General features: G+C 33.5%; 1 protein-coding gene across 6 annotated transcripts in view; it reads right to left on the reverse strand.

Moving 5' to 3' along the window:
• SENP6 (SUMO specific peptidase 6) overlaps positions 1–12,580 on the reverse strand; it is a 104,139-nt gene that overhangs the window by 21,486 nt on the left and 70,073 nt on the right. For 5 of the 6 annotated variants that reach the window (XM_024731864.1, XM_024731862.1, XM_024731861.1 and 2 more), the window contains 7 exons: positions 9,969–10,204; positions 6,455–6,625; positions 5,463–5,496; positions 4,855–5,049; positions 3,645–3,871; positions 2,194–2,300; positions 1,960–2,076 (listed from right to left, as the gene is read on the reverse strand). In XM_024731864.1, the coding sequence (XP_024587632.1) occupies positions 1,960–2,076; positions 2,194–2,300; positions 3,645–3,871; positions 4,855–5,049; positions 5,463–5,496; positions 6,455–6,625; positions 9,969–10,204 (1,087 nt within the window). The remainder of the gene's footprint in view (positions 1–1,959; positions 2,077–2,193; positions 2,301–3,644; positions 3,872–4,854; positions 5,050–5,462; positions 5,497–6,454; positions 6,626–9,968; positions 10,205–12,580) is intronic. The other variant, XM_024731863.1, reaches the window with a different exon arrangement.

Raw genomic sequence — 12,580 nt, forward strand, 5'->3', positions numbered from 1 at the left:
GGAACCGAAAAAAAAAAAAAAAAAAAAAAAAAAAAAAACTCATGGATTTTGTTCGATTTTCTATCTTATTTGGAATAGATTTGCATCAGAAAGGCAGAACTTGTAGATAATGTAAGTTTACTGTATAAAATTTGCTCTAAAGTTTAACTATATGATGTCAAGGGGCCTCCTGAAAATATATAAAGAATCCTAAAGAATAAAAAAAGACTATAAAATCTCTATTGTAATGTAAAAAATATAGATTTAAGTATGAAATAGAATAAACTAAAATATAAACAAAACACAGGAGTTCAATTTATTTTTTAGATCCAACTATGTGCTTTCAAAAACAAAGACATTTTAAACATAAAGACTTAAACAGGTTAAAAGTAAAAGGGTGAAGAAACATACATCATGCATCAGCAAACACAAACCAAAAGAAAGGTGGAGTAGCTATATTAATTTTGAACAAAGTAGGATTAAAAACAAGGAGATTATCAAGAATAAACAGGAACATTATGTAATGATAAAGGGGTTGATTCTCCAAGAAGACATAAACATGTATGTACCTAACAAGAGAGCTTCAAAATACATAAGGAGAAATAGACAAATCAAAAACTGTAGTTGGAGATCAACGACTTTCTCAATAATTACAGAACAAGTAGGTGGAACATCAGTAAGGACAAAGACCATTTGAATAGCACTAGCACAACATGACCTAGCTGACATTCACAGAACACCACTTTATCCAATAACGGCAGCACTGTTCTACACAATCACTTAAGATTTTTCAGTAGCTTGGTTTGTTAAGGTAGTATACATTAGGATTAAGAGAACACATCTTTTTTTAATTAATTTATTTTTGGCTGCATTGGGTCTTCGTTGCTGCACGTGGGCTTTCTCTAGTTACGGTGTGAGGGCTTCTCGTTGCGGTGGCTTCTCTTGCTGTGGAGCACAGGCTCTAGGCACCCGGGCTTCAGTAGTTGTGGTGCACAGGCTCAGTAGCTGTGGTTCGTGGGCTCTAGACCACAGGCTCAGTAGTTGTGGTGCATGCGCTTAGTTGCTCCAAGCCATGTGGGATCTTCCCGGACCAGGGCTTGAGCCCGTGTCCCCTGCATTGGCAGGTGGATTCTTAACCACTGCACCACCAGGGGAGTCCCTCCAGCAGCTTTTAACAACCAGTTTTTTAAAAAAAATATTGTCTTCTGATATACATTTGAATAAACTAGAAAATACTGGAGAGCACTAAACACACTGATAGTTAAGTTCTGTTTTGTTTCATATACACATCCATCTTATAAAACAAAGCAGTAAACACATACAAATTTATACATGTATAAACACATTACACATACATGTATTCATGTACGTGTATATGTTATGTGTATTCTGGGTCATGACATAAGCCCTTCTAGGAGAGCTTCTTGATTCCTCGTATTTCCCAACCCCCAGAGAGAATGAAGCTTTCTTTTTCTGATATGTTTGTACCATGTTAATGCTTCTGCCAATACTTTAATCCCACATTCGTGTTCCCTATAAAATCATAAACTTTTAACACAGTACCTGCCACAAAGTTGGCACTTGGTGAACGTTTATTGAAGGAAACGAGTGAAATCATACTTTTGTCCTTGCTCAACAAATTATTACCTAACCTAGGGTAGTAACAATTTTAGACGCTTTAAATACTACAACACTGATAATAAAATAAGCTATCATTTATGATCACTTTGCATGTGCCAGGTATTTTTCCTACCACTTGAAATGTATATCTTATTTAATTCTCATGATCCTTTTAGATATTATTTTTCCCATTTTTAAAATGAAGAAACATTCACAGAGACATTAAATAACTTTTCAGATGTCATACAGTAAGTGGCAGTGATGGAATTCAAAATCCAAACAATTCTGACTCTAGAAAATACATGTATACATTATAAAATGTTAAAAAGTTGCTAAAGGTCTAGGAGAAATTTAACTTACTTCAAATAAAAGTCTATAATAACATCATTTAAAAATTCTCCTTCACTTAGACAATGCAGGTCCTCATTAGTAACGGAGATGCCTCCCTTAGCTGGAGGTGGTGGATACACTATCAATCTGTAACAAAATTTTAAAAAATAAGCCAACAAACAGAAATAGGTATGCATATAACCAAAATGTAATAAAACAGAGAAGAAACTTAAGAGTGTTGCAAATGTAAAGGAATCCTCTCACTTTTCTACAGGGCCCATGAAGATGGTGTGGCTCTCTCCAGTTTCCTCATCATCAAAAAACTGGAATTCATGTTTGTTTTTAAGTTGTATTTTAGATTCAAGGGACACCTGGTAAAGAAAATTAAATTATCAATTCACAAAATCAATTTGAAACATTTTCAATAAAAAAAGTACAAGGCAAGAATGCTTTTCAATTTAAAAAGATTAAAAATAAGAAATAGGCAAAACTAGGGTCAACTTTCTTATCTGTAGCTTCCAGAACAGTGATACTCTTCCAATTTTTGTAACTGGTTTTCCAGTATCCTAAGATCTCAACCATCCATATTAAATTAGATTATGTTAGTAAAATCCAAAGAACAGACAGTGTTTTTTTCTTCTAGGAGTGTAGGTCTACCTAAGCTCAGGCAATCCATGGAATATGGGAGCAGAGGCTCAGGGAACACAGTCCACTGAGCTTCAGTTCTCCAGAATCAAGGAATCCTTAAAGAAAAGAGCCTTCCATTGAAATCTGAGTCCATCACAGCTGCCTTAGGGCTCCAGCTGCTCTTTTCTTCCTCTGGCATTATCTCCTGTAGCCAATTCTGCAAAAGAAGGGGAATGGTTCCCCTTCCTCCTTCTATTCTTTTCTTCAACCCACTAACTGTGTCAATAGCTCTTTTCTGGTGAAGCCTTGCTCAACTTCACCAATAATATGCCTTGGATAGCCAGCCCTATTTCCAAATTTGTAGGCAGATGAAAGATTTAATATTTCTAATAAATTGTCAGCAAACTTCAGTTGCTGTGGTAGGTAAGTCATATTGATTAACAGTATATTATGTGTTACAGTAGTACTTCAGCCTTCGATTCAGGTAGCTTCAGAGTCACCTACTACATAATCCGTTATTCTAGAATTAGTTATTCTAGAATTGTTGAGAGTCAGAATCAAACGGTATACATTCTTCCTTTCCAAGTTTTCAACCATGTAGGCACATGTTACACATAAATGGACAATACATCAGGGACCAAAATTCCTTTATTTGTACTGAAGCCAATGTCACCACTGGGAACCAATAGCAAATTTAAGAAACAGAGTAACAATCGATTTGAATGTAGCACTGTACGTATATGTATGTTGAGAGTGAAGGAAAAAGAAAACAGGATGAGAGAAAAAGAAAAGGAGACAAAAAGTAAAGATAAGAACAGAATGCGGAAAGGAACTAAAATAAAAATGCTTCTGAGACTTGTACCGATAAAATGCTCCTGAGACTTGTACCAATTACAATTTGTGTCACAAATAATCCACCACCATTAATATTTCGACACAAGGTAGTTTACAAATCACATATAAAAGCAAATAATTCTGAAATAGAATTAAAAGGATTTAACTCCAAATGAGCAATATGATAATGAAACACATTTCCCTTTAAAGGTACCATTTAAAATTACATTAAAAACATTAAAAAATGTAATTACATTTTTAATTTTGTTTTCTTTCTGCACACAACTTCCTTTGCTGCTCTCTTCACATGTTCTTGTACAGGCAACAAGTCTGCTATTGGCTTCATCAAAGGGAATTTTCGCAAAAAAATTTGACACATTATTCTTTATACCAATGTCAGTAATGATATTTTCAAATACCATATTTGTCTGAGGATCAAGGCCATTTTGAAAAATTAGAATTATGTATTGTTCTTCCAAATCTGAAAAGAAATCAATATAACTGTAAGTATAAAGGAAAAAAAATAAGTAAACATATACTAGAAAAAGAGTAACAACAAGTTATTTCCAAGAGTATCACCAGAAATCCTGGTATAAATGTTCAAAACACTGTTTGGCATACAGTGGATATACAATACTAGAATAAAGACCAATGACAGTGTCACCTAACAATGTCACCTAAGTTATTAAAAGAAAGGAACCAGATCACATTACTCTACAGCAGCTCAAGAACAAATCTATCCATAGATGTAACTAATTTATTTCATCTAATAGAATCCAAATATATTAGTTTTAAATATATAATCAGTTAACATTTTTGTCAAGCACAAATAAGAAACTGCCAAGTGAATTGGTATCTCTAGATTTAACTGTAAAAACTGCTATTCACTAATGTGCCAACTCTTGCAACTTTAATAGTAGCTATCATTTACTCATCATTAAGCTGAAGGAGCAATTACTGAGGAAAAATATTTTACAACTAGTCATGCTATAACCACAAACGTTAGAGGGGAAGGGAAACAAAACGGAGAACCACACTGATTTATTGTAGAGGATTGAAGACCTGTTCGATGAACGTTCAAACTTCCTAATCAGGCTAAGTTTCAAGGTTTCCAGATTGACCGCTGATTTACCGTTAGAACTCCTATCAGTACATTTAAACAAAACAAAACAAACAAAAAACTCATTTTATTCAGATCATACAGTGTTAAAATAAAGAGTATATATCTTTTGAATTTTAACCCATTTTGAAAACCTTCTACATGGGTAAACCCGGGTTTTATCTTCAGAACTTCCACTTTCTGTGGACTTTTCCTCACCTATAAAATGAGAAAAGTAGTATCTATCTTACAAGGTCACTGTAAGGATTGTAGTTAAGATACATCTAAGGTATCTATCAAAGTCAACTCACGTTCTGCTAAACAATGTATTGTATGTATTACTATATTTGCTCTACATAACTTACTTGTTAACTTACTTATTCCTTTACAGTCATTCTGAACTTTATCCTCCATGTTCATCTGCAGTTGCATGCTCAGCTTCTGATAAACTGCTGCTGTCGTCTGAAGAAACACTACTGGTAATTTTCGGACATTACACCACTCACATTTTGTTAGATCAGAGGTATTTAAAGTAATCCCTACAGGTTCCTTTTCTGGTTCTGGAGAAAAACAAATGGAAATGGAAATGGAAAAGGAATCAATTCTCAAGAGGGCAAAATCATGAATGGAGGAAACTGTAAGGAAGTACAATTTTAAAGTTAAGTACATATTTATTATACTCTGTAAACAGTAACTCTAGTGGGAAATGAAGGAAAATCTTTGATCTTAAAGTATCTACATTTTTTCCCAGATGGAAAGAGGATTCTAATGAAGCATACTTAAAAAATTAAACACAGCTTTTGTGATGTTATAGTATGAAATTACACTATTAAGGTATAATGCCTTTTGTTAAGATGTATGTAATAACTAACCATCTTAATGAATTCTAAGAATATCATTTAATTTTTTATTCCATTAAAGTGTTTTAGTGTAAACAAAGCTTTAGTGAGCAGTAGGATATAAAATAGCTTACCTTCTAGCTGTATCTTGATAAAATCTAAACAAAACTAAAAAATAAGATATGTTAGTAACAATCATAGATTTCTGAAGATTTTGCTACAAACACCCTAAATGACATGTTATTTGGGATTTAGCCCACATAAGGCAAAAAAACTGATCCATGTACTGCATTCCTCTATCTGGCCTTTACAATACTGAGAATGAAGCCAGCCTTTGCTGAAAACATAGTTGGAAATAGTCAGGGACACCAAGTTAAGACATTTAAAATAAAGGCTTTTACAAAATAAGTACAGTGCTGTAGGAAGATTAACCTACCAACAATGTATAGGATACATTAGAAAGAAGAAAAATTATGACTTAGAAGGCAGGTTAAGGAGATTATGTTAAAATTTTAATAGAAAATATACATTTGAATTGGATTGGTGGTAGTAGAGTAATAAGGAGACAGGTATGACAGGTAAGATAAAGGGACTATAGAAAGTCCTTTGGGCTTTATGGACACTGAACTAGTTCAAAACCACAATGCCTCTTGAGTGGCCACTGTAGTCCACTAATCTATTTCTAGGAGTTGCTATGTTACAAGACATTTTTCTGCAGACCACAAAGCTTTTGGATTCTTCTTTCTCTCATACAGTTCTTTAAAATACTCTTTTCATGCATCGAGCTAGCATGAGAATAAAATGATAACACACTGGAGGGTAATTCTAACTCAGTGAGAACAAGCATCTTCCTATGATGAATACGTACTACCTTGAATATTACATCATGATAAATTAAAAAAAAATTTTATTGGAGTATATATGATAAATTTTTTACCCAGTAATTTTTATGGTGAGTAGCAATTTACAATTGTTTATATATTCCTAAGCAATCTGAAGTCTTGAAATAATTTTAATATTCTATTAAATATTTTAACTTATAAATTTTAAAATATTACATATTAGCCTTAGCCATGAAATTTTGAATCTTATAACTGGTACAGTAAAGAGCTTAGAAGGTACTTACAATTACAGGCTCTATTAATAGTCGGCAGAGTGTTCCTACTCGTATACTTCGACAGTTTAAAATTACGCTATCAAAGGAACTTTGGCAGCTTAAAGATACAGGATCAACTAAAGTTTCTTGAGAAATCACTTTGCGACGTTTTAGAGGTATGTTGATAATAGAATTACCAAACTGAAAAAGGAAAAAAAAATTTCACTTAATAAGTTACTAAAACAAAGCTGCAAACTAAGTAGACATATGCAAAGAAGACCCAACATAAGAAATATAATTACTGGGGCTTCCCTGGTGGCACAGTGGTTAAGAATCCTCCTGTCAATGCAGGGGACATGGGTTCAAACCCTGGTCCGGGAATATCCCACATGCCGCAGAGCAACTAAGCCAATGCGTCACAAGTACTGAGCCTGCGCTCTAGAACCCACGAGGCACAACTACTGAGCCCGTGTGCTGCAACTACTGAAGCCTGTGCGCCTAGAGCCCATGCTCCACAACAAGAGAAGCCAGCGCAATGAGACGGCCACACACTCTAACAAAGGGTAGCCCACGCTCGCTGCAACTAGAGAAAGCCCACGCACAGCAACGAAGACCCAACACAGCCAAAAAGAAACAAATAAATATTTTTTAAAAAGAAATATAATTATCAAGACATAAGACTGATTTTATTTCAACAGTGTTAGATGAAGTAAATATTTATTGATTCTATAACAATAACAGTAAACCCTTCCTATTTTATCTTGCTCTATTTTATCTGGCTATTAACTGAAACGCCAGTAATAGCACAGCAGTGAGAAATGGTACTCTGGGAATCAGACAGCCTGGGTTCAAAGCACAACTATGCTACCTTTTAATGATCTGATCTTGTAATACTTAATAACTCCTACTAAAGTTTTGGTTTCCTAAGCTAAAATGTAAGAGTATTTACTCAAATGAATTAATGCATATAAGCAGCTTAGCACTGTACTTCATGCACAGTAAAATGCTGGATAAAAGTTAGCTAGTAATAGTGGTAGTGGTTGTAGTATTTGGATTAAATTAGCAGCTCTTTAGAAAACATATAATTTAGGAAAATGGTTATTTATATTATAAAATGATGCTTCTTTATATATTAAAAAGTGTTAAATGACTTGATCTGTTAAGATTTCACAGTCACTCTCAAATGCAAATTAATCATAATATAAAAATGTATTTTATATAAATATACTTTAAATTAAATGTAATTAAAAGTAATTATGTTAAAAACCTTATTATCATCACAAGAATAAAACATGATCTTGATTAAAAACCAAGAGGAGAAAAAAATGTCCACTGCACAAAATAGTCACTACTCCCATTATCCCTCTAGAGACATTTCTGTGATCTATGTCACAGGAAAAAATATGTATTAAAACAAAATGTGATACACACACACATATTTATTTCTGTAAACTGCTTTCTCAGGCTTATTAACAGATTTATCATGAATATTTTCCCAGGTTATTAACAGAAACCTATTAGAGCAGTTTAAAAACTTTTTTTAGCTTTAGAATTATTTCTTCAAATGAGACGTTATTTAGCTCAATAATAAGTTAGATAATTTAAGAGCTGCTCCAGCTGAATCCATAGTGGAGAGACTGAGTCTAGAACTTGGGCGGTCTACATCCTCCCAAGGGGCCTGTGAACTGGCACAGAGGAACCCGTACTATTCAGTGTGTCAGTGTAAAAACTGCTCACAAATTCATGGAAATCCACGTTTATTTAACTGAGCCCTCCTATGCTGGACATCTGAGTTCTTTCTGACCTTTCCCCATGACACAATATTCTCTGGCAAGCATTTTTGCAGTTAAATCCTGGAATATACAATTATCACCAAATTGCCCACCAGCATAATTATACCAATTTACACAGCCAATATTCCATTCCTCCAAACACTAGCCAAGAATAAATACTACTATAGTTTAAATGTTTTAGCCATCTAACACTTAAAATATATTTTACTTTAATTTCTTTTTTAGTACTTTACTTAAAAAAAAAACTCTATTCATACCCTTTACTCATTTTTCTATGGTTTGCTTCTATTTCTTGATTTTTAAGAAATTAAAAATATATAAAGGACCAACTCATACTCTGTCTCTTACTTCACTATTTTTTCCCATTTGCATTACCTATCAAATTCTGTGGATGGTGTTTTGGTTCACTGTTCTGTATCTTCCATTTAATCAAATATATTCATCTCTTCATTTATTATTTTTGCTTGTACTGAAATGTTTGGAAAGGTATTCCCCAAGATTATATTAAAAATATCAATCTATATTTTTTCTATAATTTTAACTATATTTTATTATAGCTATTTTGTTTTTCATTTCTTACAGTTCCTATCTTCATCAAACATGTATGGTTCCATATTTTTATCTATAACTTCTAGAATTCCTGACATATGTACATACACATATAAGTTTTTAACATACAAGTTTTTTAAAGTTCTTTTTACAAAAATAAGAAAATATGCACATATTTCTGCATCTTGGTATTCTCACTAAGCAGGGCCATGTAGAAATCCTAAAAGTCATTGGTATAGCTCTGATTTTTATTGTCAGTGGCTGCATAACAGTCCATGGTATAGATATAGTTTCTTCAGCCATTTCTATATTAATGGGCAATGATTATGTTTGCTAATAATCATATTTATACATACAGTCTAAGCACTGGAGAGAGAGAATTCCTTTGAGATTGAGTCTAGGGAATGAATTACTTGGTCATTCAGTATACCTTTTAAATATTTTAGTAGATGTTTTACATTGCTTTCCCAAAAGGCCATAACAACTTAATTTTTTTTTCATCAGCATATAAGGGAAGTACCCTTTGCCTTGGATTGTTGCCAGTAGTACATATTAATCGATTTTGCATTAATTTTGAAAGTCTGTTAAGTACATGGTTATATTTCATTTTCTTTAATATGTACTTTTTCTATAAAAGTTTATTACCTGAATTTTCTCTTCTTATCTATTCCTATCTTCTTTTATTTTCTTTTTTCCTCTAATTTTTAAAAGAGGACTAAATTCTGTCCCTTGGTCTATTATAGATATTAGTGTATGTTATCTGCATTATTACAAATATCCCTTTCTAGATCTATTGTCTATAGACATAATTTCTGTTATCTTTGCCATCTGAGTATTTTAAAAATTTTATACAGTAAAATATAAAATATAGTAAAACCACAATATTATGGTAAAATACACCCAAGTTAGAATGACCTTTTCCTGCCCACTAGATTATACAAGTATATTTACACTTACATGTCACTTACTATAAGGTTATTGTTGTTTCTTGCTGAACTTTTTACACTTTAAGCCTTTAATTTAAATTTATTTTTGTATGTGTTTTAATGTTCTTTCAAATAGGCTTCCAAGTGTTATTTTAAGTTCTACTTCATGACTAATTCATTCTTCTCCTAAGATACTGCCAAATTGTCCTCCCCCACAAATATTTACATACCAAAGGAGATTTAATCTGAATAAATGTCAATAAATATGAAAAGTACCTGGTCTTTCATTCTTGCTTTTCTTGGCAAGGTAACTGTATTTAATTCTGAATCTGCTGGAATGCTTCTTAGTTCATGCTCTACTCTACAGGTGTTTTCATTTAGCGCTGCTTCTACTTTTCCCGTGGATGGTGCTGGGGATGAACATGCTGAATCAGCAGGTTGAGGAGAGATGCTTTCTCTTCTGTTAGTCCTATCACTGTCGTCATCATCATCATCATCACTGGACAAAATGACTACAAAGAAAATGTTAAATACTTCAGATATTTCATTCCTGTCAGTTAAAAATGTAAACACATGAACAAAGTGGGAAATATATTTGCTTTCAATCTCCTCCAGATCTGAGATTAATAAAAATTAAGATATAATTCATTCTATCTGATGAAAAGTTAAATTTGGAGAACAATTAGAACTGACATTTTTTTAAACAACACACAAATGTAAAATTGATTCTACAGTCCATCACAATCACCCACACAGAAACATACACAAGTTACAGCAAAAATTAAATGTTTATCAGTAGGTTTATTTCAGAGTTCCAGAAAGTCTTAGGTATGAAGATAATCTGCATATCAATTATTCACAAAATAGCACGCATTTTAAATGTGTGTAAAATTGCATGTGACCAAATAATTTTATCTCACACAAGGAATCACTAACATCACAACTGGTCTTTGGGAGAACTTGGACCAGTGCCTAATGCTTAATAAATCTTGTTTAGTAAATGAACGTGGGCAAGACATTATATTAATTTGTACTCAACATTGAATCTTATCAAACTCATCTCTATATTGTAATTGCACAGAGCCAGCATACTGTACTTGAGTCAAATACTAACTCCTTACTCTGGTTCATACATTTACGTAATCTGGCCCTACCCTACTTTCTCATACTACTCCATTTTTCCCTCTTTATGTTCCAGGTATACCGGCTTTTTTCTGTTCCTCAAACACCACCACCAGGTATACCGGCATTTTTTCCAGGTATACTGGCATTTTTTCTGTTCCTGTCTGACTGTAATTCCCCTAACACTTTTTTGCATTTTGGTCATCAAATATTAGCTTAAATACCACTTTTTGATTGACCACCCAATCTAAAGTAGCACACAGGTACTTATTCACATCAACTAATTTAAATTTCTGTTGTCTTTTGTTGTGGATGTTTACTTGCTCATTTGTCTCTCCCCACTAATATAAACTGTAAAAGAGCAAAAATACTGCCTTGCTTACTGCTATATTCCCAGCATCTAAAACTGCTTGGCAAAGAAAGTCATGTATTGAACAATGTATAAACTTGTACGAGCAATTTTCTTTTTCCGTATCATACACATAAATGCTTAGTTAATATTTTTTGAGTCACATACAAGTCCCAGAGAGGCATCACCCCTAGCATCACACCATTCATCTTTTTTATTTTGCTATCCCGTCTCAGGAGCAAATGCTAAAGTTGATCTTTTTCAGAACTGGTATTTTATTAACACAAAATCTAACAGGCCAGATTAGAAGGTCCAAGCTGATTTACACACACTTGAAAATTAGGGTCTTGCTACTTACTAGCTATTTGCCTCAGTTCTCCTCTGCGATACTGGGTACAATAAAGTCCTATTTCAAAGGACTGTCTTAAGAACAAATGAGTTAATATGTAAAAGGTTTATAGCATAGTGCCTGTCATATGTAAGCTTTTAAAAAGTCCATGAACTGCTTATGTTGTTTATGAAAAGCTAAGCAGAAATACATATTAAACGGTAAGCCTAGTGTTCAACCTACAGTAATTTTTATTGTGCTTCAGAAACATTAAAACTTCTACAGCTACTCTATCAAAAACTTATTTTAACTAGAGCATGGACTTGAGGATATGGGGAGGGGGAAGGGTAAGCTGTGACAAAGTGAGAGCGTGGCATGGACATAGATACACTACCAAACGTAAAACAGATAGCTAGTGGGAAGCAGCCGCATAGCACAGGGAGATGAGCTCAGTGCTTTGTGACCGCGGAGAGGGGTGGGATAGGGAGGGTGGGAGGGAGGGAGACGCAGAGGGAGGAGATGTGGGGATATATGTATACGAATAGCTGATTCACTTTGTTATAAAGCAGAAACTAACACACCATTGTAAAGCAATTATACTCCAATAAAGATCTTAGAAAAAACAAACTTATTTTAAAGCCCCAATACTGCAACATATAGAATTGTACTACATAGCTCTTGTTTTATTAACTTAAAATAGAGGATTGTGCTCAATGTCACCATAACTGTAAAGTAAATGGGGAGAGAGTCTGCAAAGATGACAACAGTTAAAGAGCTGTTTTCATAGCTGCTTTGATTCTATATAAAACATGGAATATATTCTATATGAATATACATAAGATTCTGTATCAGGGTCTGCTACGGACTAAATTCTGTCCCTTCAAAATTCATATGTTGAAGCCCTAATCCCCAATGCAACTATATTTGGAGACAGGGCCTATAAAGAGGTAATAAAGGTTAATAAATGAGGTCATAAAGGTGAGGCCTTAATTTGAAAGGACTGGTGAAATAGGAAAAAGAAATGACAGAAATCTCCCTCTCCCTCTCTGCACAAGCACAAAAGAAAGGCCATGTAAATACACAGAAAGA

This window comes from Neophocaena asiaeorientalis, unplaced genomic scaffold (assembly GCF_003031525.2).
Source record: "Neophocaena asiaeorientalis asiaeorientalis breed wild unplaced genomic scaffold, Neophocaena_asiaeorientalis_V1.1 scaffold450, whole genome shotgun sequence".
Lineage (NCBI taxonomy): Eukaryota > Metazoa > Chordata > Mammalia > Artiodactyla > Phocoenidae > Neophocaena > Neophocaena asiaeorientalis.